The sequence below is a fragment of the Grus americana genome, chromosome 33, assembly GCF_028858705.1.
Source record: "Grus americana isolate bGruAme1 chromosome 33, bGruAme1.mat, whole genome shotgun sequence".
Classification (NCBI taxonomy): Eukaryota; Metazoa; Chordata; class Aves; order Gruiformes; family Gruidae; genus Grus; species Grus americana.
The window spans coordinates 834,641-859,316 of record NC_072884.1 but is presented as its reverse complement, the minus strand read 5'-3'; the positions used below and the strand labels follow the sequence as shown (position 1 = coordinate 859,316).

The 24,676-nt window shown below is 59.1% G+C and overlaps 2 protein-coding genes across 5 annotated transcripts; both read left to right on the top strand.

Moving 5' to 3' along the window:
* The first annotated feature begins 1,087 nt into the window (after positions 1 to 1,087).
* Positions 1,088 to 14,541, top strand: VAV1 (vav guanine nucleotide exchange factor 1). The gene is made up of 27 exons (XM_054807995.1): positions 1,088 to 2,073; positions 2,918 to 3,034; positions 3,125 to 3,183; positions 3,287 to 3,352; positions 4,204 to 4,312; positions 4,416 to 4,505; positions 5,235 to 5,303; positions 5,775 to 5,881; positions 6,415 to 6,511; positions 6,915 to 7,010; positions 7,415 to 7,483; positions 8,099 to 8,185; positions 8,595 to 8,680; positions 9,170 to 9,302; positions 9,735 to 9,844; positions 9,954 to 10,055; positions 10,719 to 10,816; positions 11,155 to 11,177; positions 11,270 to 11,315; positions 11,430 to 11,566; positions 12,039 to 12,104; positions 12,285 to 12,316; positions 12,986 to 13,102; positions 13,192 to 13,279; positions 13,397 to 13,511; positions 14,111 to 14,259; positions 14,342 to 14,541. Exons 1-27 carry the CDS (start codon positions 1,870 to 1,872, stop codon positions 14,393 to 14,395), a joined length of 2,526 nt encoding a protein of 841 aa, XP_054663970.1. The 5' UTR covers positions 1,088 to 1,869; the 3' UTR covers positions 14,396 to 14,541.
* Positions 14,542 to 16,199: 1,658 nt separating this feature from the next.
* Positions 16,200 to 23,376, top strand: LOC129198521 (putative adhesion G protein-coupled receptor E4P). Of its 4 annotated transcripts, none has more exons than XM_054807866.1 (16): positions 16,200 to 16,267; positions 16,949 to 16,999; positions 17,197 to 17,337; positions 17,517 to 17,575; positions 17,963 to 18,052; positions 18,598 to 18,739; positions 18,972 to 19,085; positions 19,175 to 19,341; positions 19,735 to 19,863; positions 19,989 to 20,183; positions 21,032 to 21,267; positions 21,479 to 21,545; positions 21,788 to 21,879; positions 21,984 to 22,152; positions 22,244 to 22,339; positions 22,569 to 23,376. In XM_054807866.1, the coding sequence occupies exons 1-16, from the start codon at positions 16,234 to 16,236 to the stop codon at positions 22,620 to 22,622; spliced, it is 1,836 nt and encodes a 611-aa protein (XP_054663841.1). In that variant the 5' UTR covers positions 16,200 to 16,233; the 3' UTR covers positions 22,623 to 23,376. The 4 variants fall into 4 exon arrangements, with proteins under 4 accessions (XP_054663841.1, XP_054663840.1, XP_054663839.1 ...); XM_054807865.1 differs by having other exon boundaries at positions 19,693 to 19,863; XM_054807864.1 differs by having other exon boundaries at positions 19,690 to 19,863.
* The last annotated feature ends 1,300 nt before the right edge of the window (positions 23,377 to 24,676 follow it).

Genomic DNA, 24,676 nt, shown 5'->3' with positions numbered 1-24,676 from the left:
TCCACCCATATACAAGGGGGGTGGGGGGGCGGATGCCTGGGTCCACCTATGTGGGGGCTGGGAAGGGTCTGCTGGGACCCTTGGGTCCACCCATGCCCAGGTGGGACCCACTGAGGATGGGGGTTAGGGGGGGGTCCCAGATCTTTAGGTGGGGGCTGGGACCCACAGGAGGCCTGGGTCCACCCACGTGGGGGTGGGGGAGGGACTGCCCGGACCTGGGTCCTTCCTCATTTCGGGGAAGGCAGCTGGCGAGGGGCCACCGGGGTTGCGACACCGTATGGGTGGGTGGGGAGGGAGGAGGGACACCAGAGGGGGGCATGCGACGGGGAATGGGGGGACACCAGGGGACACCCATCACCCTCCTGGGTTGTGGGGTGGGGAGGACCCAGATGCCTGGGTCCCCCCCTGGACCCCTGATACTTGGGTCCCCTCTGGGACCCTTGGTAGGACCCAGACGCCTGGCTCACCCCCGAACACTTGGCAGGACCTGGAGGCCTGGGTCCCCCCCTGGACCCCTGATACCCAGGTCCCCTCTGGCACCCTTGGTAGGACCCAGATGTCTGGGTCACCCCTGACACCTGGATGCCTGGGTCCCCCCCAAACCCTCGGCAGGACCCAGACACCTGGATCCCCCCTGGACCCCTGATACCCAGGTCCCCTCTGGGACCTTTGGTCGGACCCAGACGTCTGGGTCACCCCTGACACCTGGATGCCTGGGTACCCCCCCAAACCCTCGGCAGGACCCAGACACCTGGATCCCCCCTGGACCCGGACACCTGGGTACCCCCTGAGACCCCCGATGGGTCCTTGAGGCCTGGGTCACTCATGGGACCCATTGGGTCACCATGCCCAGATGCCTGGGTTCCTCATGGGACCCTCGGTGTGGGTGCAGGCACATGGATGCCCCCATGGGTCCCGGACACCTGGGTCCCCCCCATGAGCCCCCCGTTCCTCCCACCACCACTGCAGGCTGTGACCGCAGGGGCCCCCCCAGGGGTGACAGTTCCTCCCTGCCCACAGGCGCAGGGGCGGAAGGGACCCCGGCATCCGGGTACCGTATTGACGTTCCCATTGGCCCCTGCGGCACCCTGGGGCGCAGGCGCGGCACCGCTGGCTTCCGGCACCCCCAGGCCCAGCTGGGCCCCGCCACTGCTTCTGCCCGCACTGGGGGGTCCCCGAGGCCGCCAGACCCTCCCCAGACGTGGGTGCGCCAGCGGGGAAGGAGTCCATCGCCATCCGGTCTTCTCCGGGTGTGGCGTCGGCGGTGGGAAGGAGACCGACGCCGACCGCTTCTCACCACCAGTGGCTGCGCTGCGGGGCCCCATTGCCACTGGCTCCTCCCCAGGCGTGGTGGTTCTTGGGGGAGAAGGACCCTCATTGCTGTAGGAGCCTCCCCAGACGTGGTTCAGACTCGGCTCCTCACCAGAAGTCATCCCACCAGTGCCTCACCTCCATCAGAACTTTCCCAGAAGTGGCTGCGCTGCAGGACCTCATTTTCTGCTGCTTCTCCCCAGAAGTGGTCCCACCAAGACCTCTCTCCATCAGCTGCTCCTCAGAGAACATCCCACCAAGGCCTCATCGCCATCAGCTCCTCATCAGAAGTGGTCCCACCAGGGTCTCATCTGCATTGGCTCTTCCTCATAAGTGGTTGTACTGCAGGACCTCATCTTCTGCTGCTCCTCCCTAGAAGCAATCCCACCAGGACCTCATCTTCTGCTGCTCCTCCCTAGAAGCAATCCCACCAGAACCTCATTTCCATCATCTCCTCCCCAGGAGTGGTCCCACCAGGACCCCATCTCTACTGGCTCCTCCATAGACACCATCCCACCGGGACCCCATCACCGTTAGCTCCCGCAGTCAGCAGCCACCATGGAGGCATGGAGGCAGTGTGCCCGCTGGCTGGTGGCGGCGCGGGTGCTGCCTGCGGGACACCGGGCGAGCAGCCCCGGGGGGCAGGTGTGGGACCTGGCACAGGCACTGCGGGATGGAGTGCTGCTCTGTCACCTCCTCAATGCTCTCCTGCCTCGCGCCGTGCCCCCCCGGGACATCTGTCCTCGTCCCCAGATGTCACAGGTGCGACCATGGGCAAATACCCACTGGGGTGGGGGGGTGGAACTGCCCCAAGGTGGGGTAACTGGGGGGTAATTGTCCCAGGAAGGGGTACTGGGGTGCTGGTGCCAGTGGGGATGATGGTGACAGTGACAATGACGGTGACTGGTGTGAATGGGGGTGATGGTTATGATGACGAGGACGATGGTGGTGATGGTGACAGTGGGGGTGATGATGATGGTGGTGATGCTAGTGCTGATGGGGATGAAGATGACGGTGACCATAGGGGTGACAATGATGGATGGTGAAAACAGGGGTGATAGTGGTGGTACCAATTGACAATGCTGTTGACAATGACGTTGATGATGATGGTGACAGTGACAAAGATGGGGATGACAGTGATGATGATGGTGATGATGGTGATGATGATGGTGATGATGGGGGGTGATCATGATGGTGTCAATAGGCATCATGTTGACGATGATAGAGACCATGGGGGTGATGATGACCATGACCATGACAATGATGGTGATGCTGGTGATGCTGGTGCAAATAAGGATGGCAGTGACAGTGACAATGGTGGTGTTGGTGATGGTGGTGATCACAGTGATGATACCAATGGGGGTGACGGTGATGATGACAGTGTTGGTGACAGAGATGACGGTGGTGCCACTGTCGATGGTGGTGCCAATGGTGGTCACAAATGGGGGAAGATGATGGAGTTGATGGTGCTGATGGTGCTGGCAGTGGTAGTGACAATGATGGCAATGGTGACACTGGGGGTGACAGTGACAATAGGGGTGACAATGGCAGTGCTGATGGGGGGGATGATGCTGGTGCTGGTGACGGTGACACGGTGCCACCACAGTTCTTGTGCCTGAGGAACATCCGCACCTTCCTGACTGCCTGTGCTGACAAGTTTGGGCTCCCGAAACACCGTCTCTTCGGTGCCTTCGACCTCTTTGACGTCCAAGACTTCGGCAAGGTGGGACCCAGGCGTCCGGTTTAGACCCAGGGGGGACCCAGGTGTCTGAGTCCCGCCCCTCCCTCTCCAATGTCCCCTGTCTGTCCCCAGGTGATTGACACCCTCTCGACGCTCTCCTGGACCCCCATCGCCCAGAGCAAAGGCTTCACGTGAGTGCAGTGGACCCACGTGTCCGGGCCCCCTCCCCAAGGGACCCAGGTGTCCTGGTCCCTGAGGGACCCAGGTGTCCGGGCTGTGTCCCCCCCCACCCAGGCCCTTCCCCAGTGAGGACTGCGTTGGGGACGATGACATCTACAGCGGCCTCTCTGACCTCATCGAGTGAGTGGGGCAGATTAGGGGGGGTTAGGGAGGTACTGGGGAGGGTTAGGGGGTGCCAGGGGGCATTAGGGGGTGACTAGGGGGGTATTGAGGGGCATTGGGGGATATTAGAGGGGTATTAGGGGTGATTAGTGGGGTATTAAGGGGGGGTATTGGGAGATACTGGGGGGGTTAGGGGGAACCGGGGGACATTAGGGGGGCACTAGGGGGGTATCGGGGGGATAGGGGGCATTAGGGGGGATTGAGAGATATTAGGGGTGTATTAAGAGTCATTGGAGGGGTATTAAGGGGGCATTGGGAGGTACTGGGGGGTTAGGGGGTGCCAGGAGGTGTTAGGAGGGGTATTAAGGGTCATAGGGGGGTACCAGGGGTATTAGGGGAGATTAAACAAGTTCCGGGGTGCATAAGGGGTTAATAAGGGTATCAGAGGGCATTTGGGGGTATTAGAGGGGTATCAGGGGGTTGGGGGAGACAATAGAGGGGTATTAGGGGGCATTATAGCTGAATTGGGGGTATTATAGAGGTTTGAGGGGGGTCAGAGGGGCACCAAGGGGTATTGGGGGGGCAATAGAGGGGTATCAAAGGTATTAGAGGGGTATCTGGGGGTACCAGGAGGGTAGTGGAGGGGGATTGGGGGTATTTAAGGGGTACCAGGGGATGTTAGGATATCGGGGGAGTATTAGGGGGTTTTGGGGTGTATTAGAGGGGTATTGGGGGGCATTAGGAGGTATTAGGGAGTATTAAAGGAGCACCAAGGGAACTGGGGGGAATTAGGGGAACACCAGGGGGGATTTTGGGAGGATCCAGGGGGATTCGGGGTGCAGTGGGGGTACCGGGCCATCCCCGCACAGCGATACGGCAGAGGAGGACGATGACCTCTACGACTGCGTCGAAGCCGAAAGGGACGACGGCGATGACATCTACGAGGACCTGATGCGGGTGGAGACACCCCCAGCTATGGTGGGTCCCCTTACAGATGTCTGGGTCCCCTCTCGGTCACCTGGGCCCCACCCTGGACAGCCGGGTCCCCCCCACGGACACCCGGGTCCCATTGTCCCCACAGAAGGTGGAGGTGGACCGGAGGCTCTGCTGCCTCCAGGAGTTGCGACAGACGGAGGAGAGGTACACCGAGACCCTCGAGTCCATCTGCCAGGTGGGATGGGGACATTGGGGACATGGTGGGGGGGACACACTAGGGACATGGTGGACATTGGGGATGTGGGGGAATATGGGGGATGTGGGAGACATAGGGGGACATGGGAAACATTGGGGAAATAAGGGGACATGGGGGACATGGAGGGACACGGGGGGACATTGGGGACACGGGGGGACATTGGGACATGGGGGGATATGGGGGACGTGGGGAGATGTGGGGGGACATTGGGGGACTATGGGGACATGGGGGGACTTTGGGGCCACGGGGGGACATTGGGACATGGGGGGACATTGGAGGAATATGGGGACATGGGGGACATGGGGGGACTTTGGGGACACGGGGGGACATTGGGACATGGGGGGATATGGGGGACGTGGGGAGATGTGGGGGGACATTGGGGGACTATGGGGACATGGGGGACATGGGGGGACTTTGGGGACACGGGGGGACATTGGGAGATGGGGGGACATTGGGGACGTGGGGAAACATGGGGGGACATTGGGGAAATAAGGGAAAGTGGGGGACGGGGGAATATGAGGGATGTGGGGAGATGTGGGGGGACATTGTGGGATTATGGGGACATGGGGGACATGGGGGGACATTGGGGACACGGATGGAGATGGCGATGAAGGGGACGGGGACACAGGGACATGGGGCACGGGGACAGGTTCCCCCAGTGTCTTCAGTACCCCCTCCCAGTGCTCCCAGTAATCCCAGTACCCACAGCACTTCCTGCGGCCGCTGCGGTACTTCCTGCAGCCCCAAGACCTCGAGAGCATCTTCATCAACATCGAGGTGACCCCAGTAACCTCCAGTGTTCCCAGTAACCCCTCCCACTGCTCCCAGTAATATCGAGTAACCCCTCCTGCTGCTCCCAGTAACCCCTGGGGCTCCCAGTGCTCCCAATAAGCCCTCCTAGTAACCCCAGAAACCCCCCCATTACCCCAGTAACCTCCAGTGCTCCCAGTAACCCCTCCTACTGCTCCCAGTAATCCCCAGTAACTCTTCCCACTGCTCCCAGAAATCCCCAGTAACCCATCCCAGTGCTCCCAGTAGCCCTCCCAGTACTCCCAGTAGCCCTCTCAGTGCTCCCACTAACCCCCCCAGTGCTCGTTTTCTCTCCCAGTGCTCCCAGTAACTGCCAGTAACCCCCGTAGAGGGTCCTCGGAGGCTCTGTGGGATCCGGGGCGGGGGGGGGGTCCTGGATGGGGGAGGGTCCCCCTCTTTCAGTGGGTGACACCCCCCCCCCCCCCCCTTGCCCCACAGGAGCTCCTGCAGCTGCACCGGCTCTTCCTGGGGGAGCTGCGGGGGGCACTGGGGGGTTCCGGGGGGGGGCGCGGGCTGCCCCCCCTCTTCCTTGCCTACAAGGAGAGGTGAGGGGCAATGGGGTGTCCTGGCGGGCCATGGGGGGCCCTGGGGACAATGGGGGACACAGAGGGGGTCCTGGAGGGGTTGGGGGGGCATTGGGGGACCTGGGGGACAATGGGGGGCCTGGGGGGATGTGGGGGGTGTCCTGGTGGGACAATGGAGGTGGGGAGGCCCATTTTAGGATCCATTTTTGGGGCCAATTTTGGATCCATTTTTGGGGGCAATTTGGGTCTATTTCAGGTCAGATTTTGGGACCAATTCTGTCCATTTCAGGTCTGATTTCAAGTCAAATTTCAGATCCATTTTGGGTCTGATATCATCTCCAATCCTGTCCATTTTGGGTCCAACTTCAGGTCCATTTTGGGTCCAACTTCAGGTCCATTTTGGGGCCAATTCTGCCTATTTTGGGTCCAATTTCAGGTCTATTGTGGGTCCATTCCAGGTCTGGCATCATCTCCTTTTTTGGCTCAGACTGGGGCAAATTCCAACCACGTTTTGGGTGGGTTTGGGTGGATTTGGGTGGTTTCCATCCCTGCAGGTTCCTGCTCTACGGCCGCTACTGCAGCCAAGTGGAAGCGGCCGCCCGGCGCCTCGACCAGCTCGCGACCAACACCGACCTCCGCATGAAGCTGCAGGTGGGCTTAGGTCCCGTCCCCCCGCCCTGACTCCCCTTGGCCACCCCCAAACCCCCAGATGCCCCCCCAAAACCCCCACCCACAACCTCTGCATGAAGGTGCAGGTGGGCTCAAATACCTGGGTCCCCTTTGTGGGACCCCAAGACCCCTGAGACCCCCCCCCAGTCCCCCTGAAGCCCCCCCAGTCCCCCTGGAACCTCCCTTGTCCCCCTGGTACCCTCCGAGCCCCCCCCCTCCAGACTCCCCATGTCCTCCCATCCCTCATGACCCCATGTCCCCCCATGACCCCTCTGACTCCCCCAATCCCCCTGTGACCCCCATCTCCCCCAGTCCCTCCCAATCCCCATGATCCCCCATGACTCGAATGAACCCCCATGACCCCAATGACCCCTGTGACCCCCAGGAGTGTTCCCAACGAGCCAACAACGGGCGCTTCTCCCTGCGGGACCTCCTGATGGTGCCGATGCAACGGGTGCTCAAGTACCACCTCCTGCTCCAGGTCTGCTCCCAGGGGGCACGCCTGGGTCCCTTGGGGAGGGAGGGGGACGCCTGGGTCCCCTGGGTCACACCTGGGTCCCTTGGGGGACATCTAGGTCCCTTGGGGGACACCTGGGTCCTTTGGGGGGACATCTAGGTCCCTTGGGGCATGCCTGGGTCCCTTGGGGAGGGAGGGGGATGCCTGGATCCCTTGGGGGACACCTAGGTCCCTTGGGGCATGCCTGGGTCCCTTGGGGAGGGAGGGGGATGCCTGGATCCCTTGGGGGACACCTGGGTCCCTTGGGGGACATCTAGGTTCCTTTGGGGGACACCTGGGTCCCCTCGGGAATGTCTGTGTCCCTTGGGGGCCCTGGACCCCCCCGGGTCCCGCTGGTGGGGAGAGAATTCCTGACCCCTGCCCCCCAGGAGCTGGTGAAGCTGACCCCAGAACCGACCGAGAGGGAGAGGCTGCGGGCAGCCCTGGATGCCATGAGGGTGGGTCCTGAGGAGGTCCTGGGGGGGTCCTGGGGGGTTCTGGAGGGCTGGATAGGATTCCAGGGGGACTTGGAGTGGTCTAGGGGGGGGCTGAGGAGGTTTGGAGGGGTCTTGGAGGATCCTGGGGTGTCTTGGGGGCTCATGGGGTGTCTTGGAGGGGCTGTAGGGGACTCTTGGGGGGATCCCAAGGGCTCTTGGGGGGGTCCAGGGGTGTCTGGAAGGATCCTGGGGGATCCTAGGGAGTTCTGGGGGGGTTTGGAAGGGTCCAAGGGGGTCTTGGGGGGATCCTGGGGGGTCTGAGGGTGTTCCTGAGTGGGTTCTGGGGGTCTTGGGGGGTTCTGAGGGGATGAACTGGGGATCCGAGGGAGACTGGGGGTCCTGAGGGGTTCCCAGTAAGTTCTGGGGGATTCCAGGTGGGTCTTGGGTTACCCTGGGAGGTCTGGGGGGTGCTGGCGGAAATGTGGGTGCCCTGGGGGGGGTGGATTTGGGGATTCCTGAAGGGGTCTTTAGGGTTGAAGGGGTATTTGAGGATATGGGGGGTGGTGGTGGTGGAGGGTACTGGTGGGTTCCTGGGGTTACCTTGGGGTTTGGGGTGCCTGATTGGTGTCCCCCCAGGACCTGGCACAGTGTGTGAATGAGGTGAAACGGGACAACGAGACCCTGAAACAGCTCACGAGTGTCCAGCTCTGCCTCCACAACATGGTGGGGACTCCCCCCTCCGACCTCCCCAACCCTCCCCTGGGACCCCCCAACCACTCTGTGGCACCCCCAAACTGCCCCGGCTCCCCCTGAACCCCCAGACCCTCCCCAATCCTTCCAAGTGCCCAGCTCGGCCTCTGCAACATGGTGGAGACCTCCCGCCCCCCCCCCCCCCCCAACCCCTCCAGCATCCCTGGGACCCCCCTCATGTCCCCCCATGTCCCTGTGTCCCTACCATGTCCCCCATTTTTCCCCATATCCCCCATGTCCTCCCCAAATCTCCATATGCCCCAGGTCACCCCATGTCCCCATGTTCCCCAATGTCCTCCCCGTGTCCCTTGCCCCCCATGTCCTCCTGTGTCCCCTCACATGTCCCCAATGTTCCCCATGTCCCTGCTGATGTCTGGCACAGCCACAGTCCCTGGCGCAGTTTGGGCGCCCCAAAATCGACGGGGAGCTGAAGGTCTCCAGCACCGAGCGGCGCTCCAAGGTGGACAGGTGGGACAGGGCAAGGGACACCACGGGGACACCATTGGGACATCCATGGGGGCATGGGAACACCAGAAGTACATGGGGTCACCCATGGGAACACTGCAAAGACACCCAAGGGGACATGGGAACACCATGGGGACATGGGAACACCATAGGGACATCATAGCAACATCATGGGGACATGGGGAGACACCCCAGGGATGTGGGGACATCGAGACACTACATGGACACCCATGGGGATGTAGGAAGACCACATGAACGTGGGGACACAAGGACACCATGGGGACATCACAGGGACATCCATGCGGATATGGAGACACATGGGAAAACAGGGACCCCCATGGGGACACCCATAGGGACATAAGGATGGGAACACAGGGACACCATGGGGACACCCTTGTCACAGAGCAGGGGCCACTCCAGGGCAGTGGTAGAGACACCCCAAGGCACATGGTGGCCTTGGGAACTCAGTGCCACCCTCATTCCTGTCCCCAGGTATGGCTTCCTCCTAGACAAGGCTCTGATCATCTGCAAGCGCCGCGGGGACTCCTATGAAACCAAAGATGTCGTGGACCTGCAGAGCCACCAACTGCGGGATGGTGACCTCGGCCCTCGTGACGGCAAGAAGGTACCCTGGGACCCAAGTGTCCAGGTCCCTGGTGATCCCAAGCATCTGGGTCTGGTGGGCCCAATTGTCCAGGTCCTTGGTGGACCTATTAAAGCCTGGTGGATCCATGCGTCCAGTTTGCAGTGGTCACGGGTGTCCACTTCCCAATGAACCCAAGTGTCTGGGCCCCCAGTGAACCCAGGCGTCCAGATCTGGTGGACCCCAGTATCCTTGTCCCTGGTGGACGTAAGTGTCCAGGTCTGGTGGACCCAAACATCCAGGTCCTTGGTGAACCTCAAGTATCCAGGTCCTTGGTGTACCCAAGTGTCCAGGTCCTTGGTGGACACACTGAAGCCTGGTGGCCCCAGGAATGTGGTCCCCAGTGGTTCCAGATGCCTGGGTGGCAGTGAACCCAGGTGTCCAGGTGCCACTGAGCCACACCCATGTTCACAGTGGACCCACACCTTCCTGCTCATCAACACGGCTGGGCTGCAGGGCTACGAGCTCTTCTTCAAGACCCGTGAGTTGAAGAAGAAGTGGCTGGAGCAGTTCGAGATGGCCCTGTAGGTGCCCCTGCACCCTGGGGAGGGGAGCCTTGCCCCACTGGGGGCTGGGTGGCCTTGCAGGGGAGATTTTCCCCCACCAAACCCAGGTACTCCTATCTCTTGCCAGCTCCAACATCTTCCCTGAGCACGCCCTGGCTGATGGGCATGACTTCCAGATGTTCTCCTTCGAGGACACCACATCCTGCAGAGCCTGCCAGATGTTGCTGAGGTAGGACCCAAAATTATGCCTCCCAGTACCCTGAGGGGGATAATGGCAGACAGGGTGACCTGGAAGATGGGGTTGGGGAACTCTGGGGGAAGGAGAGACCCAGGGAAGGTGACTGGAGGTGTGATGAAGTCTTCATGGGTAAAGACTGAGTTGAGGCCAAGGTGGGTCAAAGTCTGAGTCAGTGAAGGATTGGGTAGGTTGAGTCCTGGGGAGGCCAAGGCCAACATGGGTCAAGCCCAAGTGGGCCATGCCAACGTGGATCAAGTCTTGGGTGAGCTGAGGACTGGGTGGGTCAAAGAGCTGATGGGTCAAGCCCTGAGTGGCCCCAAGGCCAAGGTGGGTCAAGGGTTGGGTGGAAGAAAGCAAGGTGGGTCAAGGCCAGGGTGGATCAAGGCCTGGGTGGGTTGAGTCCTGGGTGGGCCAAGGCCAAGGTGGGTCAGTCCCTGGGTGGGCTAAAACTGAGGTGGGTTGATCCTGGTGGGGCCAAGGGCAACATGGGCCAAGAACCTGGTGGGTCAAGGACTGGGTTGGCCCAGGGCCCAGGTGGGTTTAGGACTGGGTGAGTCCTGGGTGGATTGAGGTGGATGGGTGCAGGTGGACCGAGGAGGTGTCTGCATGTGCTAATCATGTCCCTGTGTCCCCCGTGTCCTGGTGTCCTCCCAGGGGCATGTTCTACCAGGGCTACCGCTGCAGCCGGTGCCGAGCCCCCGCGCACAAGGAGTGTTTGGGACGGCTGGGGACCTGCGGCAAGGGCGGTGCCGGTGAGAGGCATCATGGGATGAGGAGTGGGGCATCATGGCATTAGGGAGCGGAACGTTATGGGATGGAGGAGCGGGGTATTGTGGAATACAACATGGCTAATATGGAGCAGGGTATTGTGGGATACAAGATGGCCAACACGGAGTGGGGCATTGTGGAATGGGGTGGCCTGGGTAGAGGAAGGCTTTAAGGGGTGGCCCAGCCCCAGATGGAGCTGGACATTATGGGATACTCTAACGAGGGCCACCTTACACCATGGGAGCCTAATTAGCACCAAATGTTAATCAGGGCATGGGTGAAATACCCCCAAATAACAAAGATTTTCTCTTCTGCCCCACAGATTCAGGCTCTGGCACAAGGAAGGTAACAGCAAAATAGGTGAAAATGGGCTGAAATGCCCCAAATTTGGGAGTGGGGAGGCCCTGGGACTAACTGGGGTCTTGTTGCTTCCCCAGAACAAGTTGCAGCGGCCAGGCCCTGAGAAGAAGCGGGGAGACCTGGGTGAGGACAACATGGGGGGCCCAGACACTGAGGTCCATGTGTTTGGGGGGGTAGAGGGGGTGTCCATGCCCTGGGTGCCTGGGTTCACCCCCACATTGTGTGTCTTCCTTCCAGGCTTGCCCAAGATGGAAGCGAGCCAGCCCTACAGCGGCATCCCACCACCTCCGGGGTCTATGGGTCCTGCCCTACGCCTCAGCCCTGGAGATGTCATCGAGGTCACTGTGGCCGAGGCTGAGCAGCTCTGGTGGCAGGTGGGGATGGGACCCTCATGGCCGTGCTGGGATGGACCTCCGTTACGGGGGGCAGACCACCATGATCATGCTGAAATAGGTCCTCATGATGGACTGGTACAGATCCCTGAGTCCATGCTGGACCCCCATGGTGAGCTCAGACCACAACGGCCATGGGCTAGACTAGACCCTCATGATGAGTTGGGAAGCCACGGTTGGGTTGGACCCCCATGTTGGGGCTGGGCCAGATCTCCACAGTGAGGCTGGACCCCCACTGTAGGGCTGTACCTCCATGGCCATGCTGACCCCAATGGGGGTGGACCCCCACCATGGGGGTGGACCCCCTTGGCCATGCTAGACTCCACAATAGAGATGGGCCAGACCCTCATCATGGGGCTGGACCTCCATGGCCAGGGTGGACCTCTGTGGTCCTTCCAGCCTCCTGGGGAGCAGGGGGTTCCACTCCATGCTCCCCATGGCCGTTCATCCCCAGGGCAGGAACGTGGCCAACGGCGACCTAGGCTGGTTCCCCTGTGCTGCTGTGAGACCCTTCATCTGTGTGAGTATGGAGACTCCAAAAAGTGCCCAGGAGCCCCTGTACCCACCCTGAGGTCCTCAAGATGTTGGGGGTGTCCTGGGATTTGGGGGGAGTGTCTATGGGATATGGCAGAGGGGGAGGTGTCTCAGAGGAGTTACCTTGTGTCCGCCCTTGATCACCAACTCTGCTTCTCTCCCCCAGGTGCCACTGCCGGATCTCTCTGTCTACCCCTGGTCGGTGTTGGGACCCCCCATAGTCCCTGGGGCACCCCAAATCCTCCTCTGGGTTCCCATCACCCTTGGGGACCTCCCCAATCCTCCCCCAGGGTCACCCTATGTCCCCCTGTGTCCCCCAGCACCCCATGAATCATCCCCTGGGGCCACCCCAAATCTCCCCCCAGGGTCACCCCATCCTTCCTGGGGTCACCCTATATCCTCCATAACCTCCCACATCCCTTCCTGGGGTCCTTCATCCTTCCTGCAGTCACCCCATAGCTCCCAGGGCCCCCAAAATCCTTCCTGTGGTCCCCTATCCCTCCTGGGGTCACCCCAAATCCTCCTCCAGAGTCATCCCATAGTGTTTATGCCCCCCCAAATCCTCCCCAAGCCCTTCATCCTTACTGGGGCTCCTCAAATCCTTCCCCAGGGCCCCACAAATCCTTTCTCAAGGTCGCCTCCTTGGCATTAGGGCCCCCAAAAATCTTCTTCTGAGAGCCCCATCCTTCATGTGATCACCTCATAGCTCCCAGGGGCCCTCAACCCTCCTGGTGTGTCCTCCCAACCCTTCCTCAGGGTTGACCCATAATCCCCAGGTCCCCACTCCCCAAATCCCCACAAATTGCCCCAGGGAGGGGTGGGAGATGCCAGTTTGGGGGCTCAGGACCACCATCCCCTAATCCCCAGGTATGCTGGTCCCATGGAGCGGGGGGAAGCTGAGCAGCTCCTGATGCCCCGCTCCGACGGTGCCTTCCTGGTGCGACAGCGGGTGAAGGATGCCGGTGAATTTGCCATCAGCATCAAGTAGGGATCAGGGACACCCCCAGGGTGGTGGGCACGAGGGGGTGGGGGACGCAGATCCTTAGCTCAGCCCACCATGTCCCCCTGCACAGGTACCGTGGGGAGGTGAAGCACATCAAGGTGATGACGGCGGAGGGACTCTATCGTGTCACTGAGAAGAAGGCGTTCAAGGGGCTGGTGGTGAGCATTGGAGCACCCTTCTCTGCTCCCCCCCCCCCAAACCCAGATCTCTGGGTCCCCCCTACATTGGGTTTGGGGGCTGGTGGTGACCCTGTGGCTTGGCCACATCATCCACAGGAGCTGGTGGAGTTCTACCAGCGCAGCTCACTCAAGGATTGCTTCAAAGCCCTTGACACAGCACTTGTGGTGCCCTTCAAGGAGCCTGAGAGCCGGGCTGGTCCTCGGCCACCTGGTAGGACCTGGGGGATGGGGTGAGGTGGTGACTGTGGGATGGAGGTGGTGGGGTCCCTCATTGTGGGTGGTGGTGGGATGGAGGAGGTGGTGGTGGGGATGGAGGAGGTGGGGTCCCCCATCAGGGGGGTGGTGGTGGGGTGGGCATGGTGGGGTGGTCCTCCTTTGGTCATGGTCAAGATGACAGGCTGAAGGGGGACAGCTGAGTCACAAGGATGGAAGAAGGGCAGTGGTCAAGGGAATGGTTGAGGCTGAGGGAGAGGAGCAGCCATGGGATGAGTCAAGGGGGACGAATGGGCTGGGACAAGGGGGGATGGTTGAGTCATGGGGTCCAGTTGGTGGTGGTGGCCAAGAGATGGGTTGAGGGATCAGCGATGGGATGATTCAAGGAGGGACGAATGGCCAAGAGTGACAAGTTGGGACTGGGCCAAGGGGGATGGCTAGGTTCTGAGGACATGTCAATGGAGACGGCCAAGGAGTGGGTTGAGGGAAGGACCATGGGACAGTCAAGGGGGCACAAATGGCCACGAGGACCAGGTGGAGGGGACTCAGCCATGGGGGATAACCTAGGGACTTGTCCACATCCCCGTTCTCCCCCAGGAGCCATGCGCAGCTTTGGTTCGGCCAAAGCCCGCTATGACTTTTGCGCCCGGGACCGGACGGAGTTGACGCTGCGGGAGGGTGACATCATCCACGTCCTCAGCAAGAAGGGCCACCCAGGCTGGTGGAAAGGAGAGATATATGGGCGGGTATGGCCCCTTCTCCACTCCAGGGTTCCCCCCACCCCCCAAGCTCCTCACACCTTCTCCCAACATGTTCTTCTTCTCCCAGGTTGGATGGTTCCCCGCAAACTACGTAGAGGAGGATTACTCAGAGTATTGCTGACCATGGACCCCCACTCCATCCCATCCACCACCTTGTGTCCCACCACCTGTGTCTCCCCTAGAGGCTACCACATCCCTCCCCATCCTCCTCCCCACCATTAATTTATGCCTCTTCCTGCCCAGGAGGGACAATAAACGAGGATGAGGATGAGCTGCAGGGTTGGATTCTGTGGAAAGGGACTCAGGTGTCTGGGTGGGGGATGAGACCACGGGACTGGTTTTTCCGGGAAGGGGCCCAGGCGTCCGGGCAGGCAATGAGGTCACAGTTGTGCAATCAGGTTCTCTGGGAACAGACCCAGATGTCCGGACAGAGATGAGACCACAGGGTTGATGTTTCCAGGAAGAGACCCAGTTGTCTGGGTGGGGACATGGTCATGGGGACAATATCTCCAGGAAGGGACTCAGGTATTCAGAGAAGGTTCGTGGACAAGACTATAGGGTGACCTTCACGAGGAAGGGACCTAGGTGTCACTGTGGGGACAAGGTCATGGGGTCAATATCTCCAAGAAGGGACCCAGGCATTGCGGGGGGGGGACAGGGATGAGGCCATGGGGTCGGTCCCTCCATGAATGGAGCCAGGGTGTGGTGGGTTGACCCTGGCTGGGGGCCAGGTGCCCACCAGAGCCACTCTCTCACTCCCCTCGTTCACCAAACGGGAGAAAAGGCATAACGAAATGCTTGTGGGTCGAGATAAGGACAGGGAGAGATCACTCACTAATCGTTGTCACGAGCAAAACAGACCGAACTTAGGGAATTCATCTAATTTATTACTAGGCAAAACAGAGTAGAGGAATGAGAAATAAAATCAACTCTTAAAACACTTCCCCCCACCCCTCCCATCTTCCCGGGCTCAACTTCACTCCCAGCTTCAACCTTCCCCCCTTCAGCGGCACAGGGGGACGGGAAATGTGGGTTACGGTCAGTTCATCTCACGGTGTTTCTGCTGCTTCTTCCTCCTCAGGGGGAGGACTCCTCTCATCGTTCCCCTGCTCCAGCATGGTCTCTTCCATGGGGTGCAGACCTTCAGGAGCAAACTGCTCCAGCGTGGGGTCCCCCACGGGGTCACAAGTCCTGCCAGCAAACCTGCCCTGGCGTGCGCTCCCCTCTTCATGGGTCCACCGGTCTGGCCAAGAACTTGCTCCAGCGTGGGCTTCCCACGGGCCGCAGCCTCCTTCAGGTGCCTCCACCTGCTCCAGCGTGGGGTCCTCCATGGGCTGCAGGTGGAATCTCTACACCCCCTCATCCTTCCTCCATGGGCTGCAGGGGGACAGCCTGCTTCACCATGGCCTTCACCACGGGCTGCAGGGGGATCTCTGCTCTGGTGCCTGGAGCACCTCCTGCCCCTCCTTCTGCACTGATCTTGGTGTCTGCAGAGTTTCTTACATCTTCTCACTCCTCTCTCTGGCTGCAAAAGCTCTAACTTGTTTTTTTTTCCCTTCTTAACTATGTTATCACAGAGGTGCTGATTGGCTTGGCCTTGGCCAGCGGCGGGTCCGTCTTGGAGCCGGCTGGCATTGGCTCTGTCAGACACAGGGGAAGCTTCTAGCAGCTTCTCACAGAAGCCACCCCTGTAGCCCCCCACCACTACCAAAACCTTGCCACGCAAACCAACACAGTGGGGGACACCCATCACTGCTGTTACGTGCCATGAGCAGCCTCAGGCCTCAGCCCACACTGGGGATGGGCCGGGGGGAGGGAGGAATGGGGGGGGGAGGAGGGAGGAATGGAGGGAGGGAAGCGGTTTGTGGGGCCGTTTGGTGGTTTCGAGGCCGTCCGGTGACACTTCCTCTCTGCCACTGGTGCTGTGGGGCCACCGTGTCCCCGGTCCTGTCTCCTGTCATGGGGTGCCCCCCACTCGCCGCCTGCTTCTGGGGTGAGTCGTGCCCCCCCTGGGTGGGATTTTGAGGTGAAACGGAGGGAAATGGGAAAAGGGAAACTGAGGCAGGCACGGAAGTAGGTCGGGGCTGTAGGAGCTGCAGCGCAAAGCAGCCCAAAATGGCCTGAAATTGTCCCAAAATGGGGCTTCTGGAGCTGGGAGGGGAGTGTCAAGCCCTGAAATGGGGGGGTTGAGCCCCTAAAGGGGGTTTTGACACCTTATGGGGGGGGTGGGTGTGAGCCCCCCAAAAGAAGGGTTTGAGTTTTGGGGGGGGAGACCCCCAAAAGTGGGGTTCTGAGCTCTCATATGTGTAGGATGAACCCCAAAAGGAGGGTTTTGACCCAAAAAGGGGGGATTTGACCCTCGTCAAAGAAAGTTTTGAGCCCTGATGGGGATGTAGAGCCCAAAAAGTGGGTGTTTAACCTCAAAAGGGGATGGTTGAGCCCTGATGGAAGAATGAGCCCCAAAAGAGAGGACTGAGCCCCCAAAATTAAGGTTTGACCTCCAAAAGGGGATTTTTGAGCACTGATAATGGGGTTTGACACCCCCCCCCCCCCCTCGCTTCAAGAAGGCTTTGACCCCCAAAAGTGGGGAAGTTGATCCTGGTGGCTCACTCCTGGGGGGGGGGGGAGGGTGTCCTGGGGTGCTGATCTCCCCATGTCCCCCCCCCTGCCGCAGTGCTGTGCCACCTCCTGAGCTACCTCCCCCCCACTGAGGGCGACCAGACAAGTGAGTAGGGGGAACTGGGATGATTAGAGGGGGGCTGGGAGGAATCTGGGGGGGGGGGTGTCGCAGCGGGAGATCAGGGGGGTCAGACTCAGACCTGGGTCCTGTCCCCCGTGTCCCTCCCCCCTGGGGGGAGGGACCCCACACCTGGGACCCCCGCCATGTCCCTCCAATGTCCCCCCCCTCCATGTCCACTGCAGTGTCCTGTGGTCACTACAGCTGCTCCATCAACAGCTGCTGCCTGCATCATCACAGGATAAGACCCCAGAAGGATCTCTGGGTCTGTGGGTGCCCCCCCGGCATGGTCCCCACCCTCCAAAACTCTTCCATCATCTGCCGGCGTAAGGGGGCAAACACCCCACTTTTACCATTTCCCCCCTTTTTCTCCTCTACCCCCCTCCTTTTTCCCCCATTCTGGGGTTCTGAGCCCCCCCCCACCCTGAGCTGCACAGGCAGGGCAGGATGGGGCACCCCCTCCCTGAGAGGCCCCAAACTGACCCAGCGTTTGGCCCCATACCAGAGCCCTCTTGTAACATCCCCATCCTGGAGGAAAACAAAAAGGCGTGCCATGACTCAAAGGTGGGGTTTGGGGGGGCGGAGGGGGAGAGGGGAGGAAAAGTGGGGTGGGAGCAAAGATGGGGGGGGTGGATGGATGGACAGATGGATGCGGGGATGGAGAGATGGATGGAGGGACAGACAGATGAATGGATGGGTGGAGGGATGGATGGAGGAAGGAACAGAGAGATGGTCAGAGTAAGGGATGGAGGGACAGATGGATGGTTGGGGGGAAGGATGGAAGGATGGACAGATGGATGGAGGGAGGACCAGAGGAATGGAAGGCGGAACAGACGGAAGGACGGATGGTCAGAGGGAGGGATGGAGGATGGTGGGCTGGTGGCGGGAGGGAAGGACGGACAGACAGATGCCCGTGGGGTGCGAGTCGATGCCAACACTCCTGCACCCCAGACCCTGTCAGGGGACACCTGCACCCAGCTGCAGGCCACCCAGAAGCTCCTGCAGCAAGCCTGCACCCAGCCCACAGAGAAAAACCTGCAGGTGATGTGGGGGCGGGCACACGTGTGTGCCCGGGGCTGGGCATGTCTGTGTGTCCATGTGTCCTATGTGCATCCCCCGCACACACGTGCATTCCCATGTGGAACCCCATGTCCAGTCCCTACACATGTGCATCCTCTCTGTGTGTATCCCCTACACGTGTCTGTCCTGGTGTCTATTCCTTATACATGTGCATGGCCTGTGTCTGTCCTGTACACGTGTCCCCTACACATGTGCATTTCTGTGTCCATCCCCTACATGTCTGCATTCCATGTCCATCCCCTACACGTGTCCATCCTCCTGTGCATCCCTATCCCCTACGCACGTGTACGTCCCGTGTCTGTCCCCTACACGTGTCCATGCCCAGTGTGAACCCCTACTTGTGTGCATCCCCATATATGTCCATCCCATGTGTAGCCCCTGTACATGTGTGCACCTCCTGTACACGTGTCCATCCCCATGTACATCCCTCCCCTGCATTGCCCTCCCCCATGTGCATCCCCCTGACACACGCGTGTGCCCTGACACGTGCCCCCCCTGCCCCCCAGACCGTGCTGAACAAGCTGCAGATGGAAGCCAACACCACCAAAGCCACCAATCTGCTGCTGCAGAGCACGGAAGCCCTTGTGCTGCAGGCAGCCCTCAAAGGCTCTGGCTCTGGCCCCCAAAACTTCAGCACCTCTACCATGGGTACGCCAGCACCCATGGGTGCCCCCAAACCCCCCTTGAAACCTTGCAGCACCCGAAAAGCATTGCAACACCTCCAAAAGCATTGCAATGCCCCCAAAAGTATTGCAGTGCCCCAAGAACCAGCTTGGTGGCATCACTGTATCCCTTCCCCAAGCTCTGCAAGAGCACAGGGCAAGAGCACCCAAGGGAGGCAAAAGACCCCCAAAAAAGCCTTTTTTTCACCCCAAATCAGAGGCCGCAGTGGAGGTGGTACGTGACAGCTGCCCTCAGACCATGCTGGTGCTGGCGGTGGGCAAGGAAACCCTGACCATCAGCTGCCATGAGGTGGTGAGCAATACCCAAGCAGGTATGGCCACCATGCTGCTCAAAAAAAAGCTCAAACCCCATCAAATTTGGTATTTTTGGGGGCGCGTTTTCACCCAGTTCTCTGGGCAGATGAGCGTGCAGTGGCCTTCATCGTCTACAAGGAGGTAGAGAGGTTGCTGAGTAACATCGCGAAGCAGCACCAGGGAAAGATCAACTCCCAGGTGGTTGGCGGCACTGTGGCAAAAGCTGGCAGCACCTTTAATGGCACCTTCAACATCACCCTGCATCACCGCATGGTGGGTGCTGGGGGGCTGCCCTGGGGTTTGGGGGTGCTTCTGGGGGGTGCACGGGCTGGGGATTTGCACGAGGAAGCGCAAGACGGTTTGTGGTATCGGGTGCATTAGAGCAAATTATAATCGGGGTTGGCAACAGGGCATCACCACAGGGCAAATTTGGAGTGTAGTGATGGTGAATTTTGGGGTTCATCCCCATCCCGGGACAAATTTGGGGTTGGTGCGTGCCTGTTCAGGTACAAATTTGGCTCCCGTGCAAATTTGGGGTCAGTGCATCCCCGCTGCAGTGCAAATTCAAGCTTGGCACATCCCCATCCCATTCCACACCCAATCCAACGGTGGGATGCTCAGCAGGCTCTCCAGGCGGGTGAGAAGCCGCTCTGCGTGTACTGGCAGGTGGAGGGCACCGAAGGCTACTGGACGTCCTCGGGCTGCACCCGCGTTGGGGGTGACACCCTCCACTCCATCTGTGCCTGCACCCACTTCTCCACCTTCGCCATCCTCATGGCTGTCCACCCCATCACGGTAAGATCCCACTCGCACCCTTAAAATAACCATTTTTGGGGCGTTTTCTTCCTTCCCGAACAGTTGCGTGTGGTCACACGCCGGATGGAATGCATGTGTTGTCACGCATGTGATGTCACCTGCAGGAGAGCTTCGCGCTGACAGTGGTGACCTACGTGGGGATGTCGGTATCATTGGTCTGTCTCTTCCTCGCCATCGTCACCTTCCTCCTGTGCCGCTCGCTCTGGAGTGTCAGCATCACCCTCCACCTGCAGCTCAGCATCTGCCTCTTTGCTGCCGACCTCCTCTTCCTTGTGGCTGCATCTTACACTGCCAACCAGGTGTGGGCTCCTTGGGGTCCCCTTAGGTATCTTGGGACCTTGGGGGGCTCCTCAGGGTCATCTTGAACCTCCTGGGGGTCCCCACAGGCTCCTCAGGGTCTCCTTGGGGCCTTCAGGGGCTCCTTGGTATCTCATTTTGCTCCTTTGGGTCTCCACGAGGCCTTTGGGGAGCTTGTGGTGAAAAGGACCCAGGGACATGGCTCTTGGCTGTAGCCCCTACCCTAATAGCTCCAGCAGACCTTCTGCATCTCAGGCTGGGTGGATGCAAGCACCTGGATTATGGGATAACTGAGGCTGGAAGGTTTGGTCCAGCCCCAATTCAAAGCAGGTCCAACTAGTTGAGGTTCTTCAAGGTTGTTGGTTCCGTTTTTGCTCTGGGTGAGTGCCAGCACCTGAATTACAAGATAATTGAGGCTGAACAGGATGTTTGAAGGTCTCCAGACCAATCTCTGCTCAAAGTGTGTCCAACTAATTGAGGTTCTTCAGAGTTGTTGAGTCCCATCTCTCTCCAGGTGAGTGAAAGCGCCTGAATTACAGGATAACCAAAGTTGAACAGGATGTTTGGAGGTCTCCAGACCAATTCCAACTCAAAGTAGGTCCACCCAATTGGGGTTCCTCAAGGCTGTTGGGTCCCTTCTTCTCTGTGGGTTGAGCCAATTGAATTATGGGATACCTCAGCCTGGAAGAGACATTTGGATGTCTCTGGTCAGCTTCCAGCCCAAAGCATCTCCTTGCGGTTCCTCAAGGCCATGTGGAACATCTCCAAGTGCCAGAGATGCCACCACCTCCCCAGGCCACACTGTGGTGACACTGGGGAATCTAACATGGCCTTGTTGTCCCCCATCAAGCTGGCATGTGCCATCATAGCGGGCTTGCTCCACTACCTATTCCTCGCCTGCTTTGCCTGGATGTTCCTGGAGGGTTTGCACCTCTTCCTCACTGTCAGGAACCTGCGTGTCCTCAACTACACCAGCACCAGTCGCTTCAGGAAAAGATACATCTACCCTGTGGGCTACGGCATGCCGGCCATTGTGGTGGCCATCTCAGCCGCCATCCATCCTGGTGGCTACGGCACTGAGCGCTAGTGAGTCCCACCAGCACCCAGGCTGGGGTCAACCAAGTGGGGTGGGATCATCAATGGAGAGAACATCATGCATTTTGCCTAAATCATATCCCCCCCCCCTCCCCCCCCCCAAAAAAAAAAGATGCCACAGCATCCAGATGCAGGTATTTTCATGCCAGCAAAATCACCAATGGAGTTTTGGGGTATTCTTCCTTTTTTTCTCCCTTTTTAGCTGCTGGTTGAGCATGGAGGGAGGCTTCATCTGGAGTTTCCTCGGTCCCATCTGTGTCATCATCCTGGTGGGTGTTTTGCTGCTGAAAGGAGGTGGCGGGGGAAAAATTGAGGCAAAAATAGCAAATTTAGACTCACCTTTAAGGACAGTATTAAGCAAATACCCCAGGGGCTGGGTGTGCTCGGTGAAGGTCATGCCACAGTGCATCAGCACCAGGTGGTTTTTTTGCACCATTGACCCTTTTCCACCCCAAATTTTTGCCCCATGGATCCTGTCTTGCAAAATGATGGGTTTTTGCTTTCTGCCCAGGTTAATCTGCTATTTTTTCTCACTACCCTCTGGACTCTACGGGACAAACTCTCCTCCCTCAATGCTGATGTCACGGCCTTAAAAAACACCCGGTGGGTTTTTACATTGTTGGAAAACGTGTTGGATTTTTGGGGAGGAAGAAGAGCATCTGGGATGGGTTTTGGGTGAAAAAAGAGCAAAATGAATGTTCCATCAGGGTGATGACGTTCAAGGCGCTGGCACACATCTGTATCCTGGGTTGCACATGGGGTCTGGGCTTGCTGCAGGCACAGGGGGACAACATAGTGGTGGCCTTCATCTTCACCATCGTCAACACCCTGCAGGGAGCCTTCATCTTCCTTGTGCACTGCGTCCTCAACCGGCAGGTACCATGGGGGGGATATGGGGGTCCCAGGCATCTGGGGACACGAGAGGGGATGGGGACCCTCAGGACGTGGCTGTGGGTCCCATCCACAGGTGACGGAGCAGTACCGGCAATGGTTTAGGGCGCTGGGGCGACAAGCGCACCCCCACGAGATGCCCACCACCGAGATACAGGTCACCTACGTCACGGTAAGGGCACCTGGACAACAGGGTCCCTGTGGGGTGCTGGGTGGGCAAACATCTGGGTCCTCTGGTTGCCACCAAAAAGAGGTGGGGCCCAGGGGTGGCATGGAGGAGGCTGCCCCAGGGTGCTCTGGGGTCTGGTAAGAAACCACCAGAAGCTCTGCCCCATTTTTGCCCATTTTGGCTCCGTTTTGTCCTCGTTTCACTCCAGCATGGCCCCTTTTCTCACCCTCAGGAAGGGGAGAGGCCGCAAAGCCACAGCACCGAGGGCTGCACATGGGAGAAGTGACAGCAGGTGCCATCCAGGACCGACCCGTTTCTGGCACATCTGACCTATTTCCAGCATTTTCCGGTGCATCCAACCCATTTCCAGCGGTTTTCCAGCACATCCGACCCATTTCCAGTGTATTTCCTGCAGATCCAACCCATTTTCCTGCTGATTTGACCTGTTTCCAGCATCTTTTCCTGTAGAACAACTACTCTGTGGCATTTTTCCCATGTCTGACCCATTCTCCAGAATCTTCTCCAAGAAAATGACCAATATCCAGCATTTTCCCCTACAATCAATCCGTATCCAGCTGCTTCCTCCCAGGTACAAACAAATTCCTGCATTTTCCTGTGAAATGACCATTTTCCAGCATTTTTTCCTGCAGACCCAACCCATTTGCAGCATTTTCCCCAAAGAACAAACAATTACCAGATTTTTTTTTTTTTTTTTGGTGGAACAACCTGTTTCCAGCATTTTTCCTGCCAATTTGCCCCGTTCCCAGCATTTTCTCCAATAAACGACCACTTGCCTTTGTTTCCCCCCAAGACTGAGCCATTTAAAGCACTATTCCATGGAACAACCTCTTTCCAGCATTTTTCCTGTGGTTTTGACCCATTTCCAGTGTTTTGCCATGGAATGATCAATTTCCTGCAGTTTTGCCCTGTTTTTCCATCTCCTTCCTTCCACGATTGTCCCATTTCTGGTGCTTTTCTGTTGAATGATCTGTTTCCGATGTGTTTTCTCCTGGGATTGCTCCATTTTTGGCCTTTTCCGGCTGTCCTCACCCTGTGGTTCTGGTGGGTTTTTTGGGCTGAAAAATCCTGATTAAAGGCATGGGCCTTGTCAGTGAGGTGTGGAGCTGGGTGTGGGTGGGGCAAGGGGTGGGGCAAGGGGCGGGGCCTCCCCAAACCCCCCTAATGCAGTGGAACAGGAGAGGGCGGTGTCTCTAGCTAGCCAAGCCATGCCCATCTTCCTGAAAAACCAATTAACGTCCTGTCAGCTCTTGATTGACAGTGAATGATAGCCAATGGTGCTGAGTGTACAACTTCCCGCCCCAAAGAGCCAGAGAGGTGTCTGGTGCTAAGGGGGAGATGGGCGGTGCCAGAAGGTGGGAGCGAGAAGTCCTATTGTGCAGTGGGGTGAAGGGCGGAGGCATCAGCCAATGGCCAGTGGTGGCCAACAAGGGGATACTGAGGGGAAAACCTGCCCTCCAGGGAACAAACAAGGTGGCAATTGGCTGTGAGGTAGGAAGGGCAGGATGGGTCAACCAATGGGGCGTCGAGAAAGACTGAGGAGGTTCATGAGAAGATGTTGGCTTTGAGGGGCGCCAGACGCACACCATCACCGTCCAACAACATCAGTGCTCCCAGTGCTTGCACTGGGCTGTGTCCCTGCTGCAGAGATTCCAGTACCCCCAGTGCTGGGACTGGGCTGTGTCACTACCCCAGTACTCCCAGTATTGCGTCTGGGAGCATTAGCTGGACGTTTTAGATATTGAAGGAGGATGGGGGCAGAGAGTGAGAGAGAAGTTAAGGTGAAGTTTGGCCCCTTTTGGGGACTTGACCAGGCTGCAGCTACAATGTGAGTGGGGCTGCGCAAAGGCTGCTGAGGGAGGTTTAAGGCCAGGAATGCCTTTTGGGGCTGGCACCTTTGGCCTGGAAGCAGGGGCTCGAAATTTCACTATAGAAGCTGGACAGACTTCAGGTGCAAGAGGAATGGAGAGTCCCAAGAGATAGGTCCAGCCCCTGCTCCCAGGCCAAAGGTGCCAGCCCCAAAAGGGATGCCTGGCCTCAAACCTCCCTCAGCGGCCCTCGCACAGCCCCACTCGCACTGGGGCTGCGGGCTCGCCTAGCCGCGCAAGGGCCCAACATAGTGCCTTACGTCAATCTCAGCCAAAATCGCCCTTCACACTAAAAAATCGTAAACGTCGAGCCCCTGCTCCCAGGCCAAAGGTGCCAGCCCCAAAAGGGATGCCTGGCCTCAAACCTCCCTCAGCGGCCCTCGCACAGCCCCACTCGCATTGGGGCTGCGGGCTCGCCTAGCCGCGCAAGGGCTCAACATACCGTCTTACGTCA

Bases quoted from the DNA above. Each gene is read 5' to 3' on its own strand.
- VAV1 (XM_054807995.1), top strand. From the start codon at position 1,870: ATGGAGGCATGGAGGCAGTGTGCCCGCTGGCTGGTGGCGGCGCGGGTG. The intron at 3,035-3,124 runs GTGGGACCCAGG...GTCTGTCCCCAG, and splicing joins ACGTCCAAGACTTCGGCAAG to GTGATTGACACCCTCTCGAC. The intron at 3,184-3,286 runs GTGAGTGCAGTG...CCCCCCACCCAG, and splicing joins GCCCAGAGCAAAGGCTTCAC to GCCCTTCCCCAGTGAGGACT.
- LOC129198521 (XM_054807864.1), top strand. From the start codon at position 16,234: ATGGGGTGCCCCCCACTCGCCGCCTGCTTCTGGG. The intron at 20,184-21,031 runs GTGTGGGCTCCT...TCCCCCATCAAG, and splicing joins CATCTTACACTGCCAACCAG to CTGGCATGTGCCATCATAGC. The intron at 22,153-22,243 runs GTACCATGGGGG...TCCCATCCACAG, and splicing joins ACTGCGTCCTCAACCGGCAG to GTGACGGAGCAGTACCGGCA.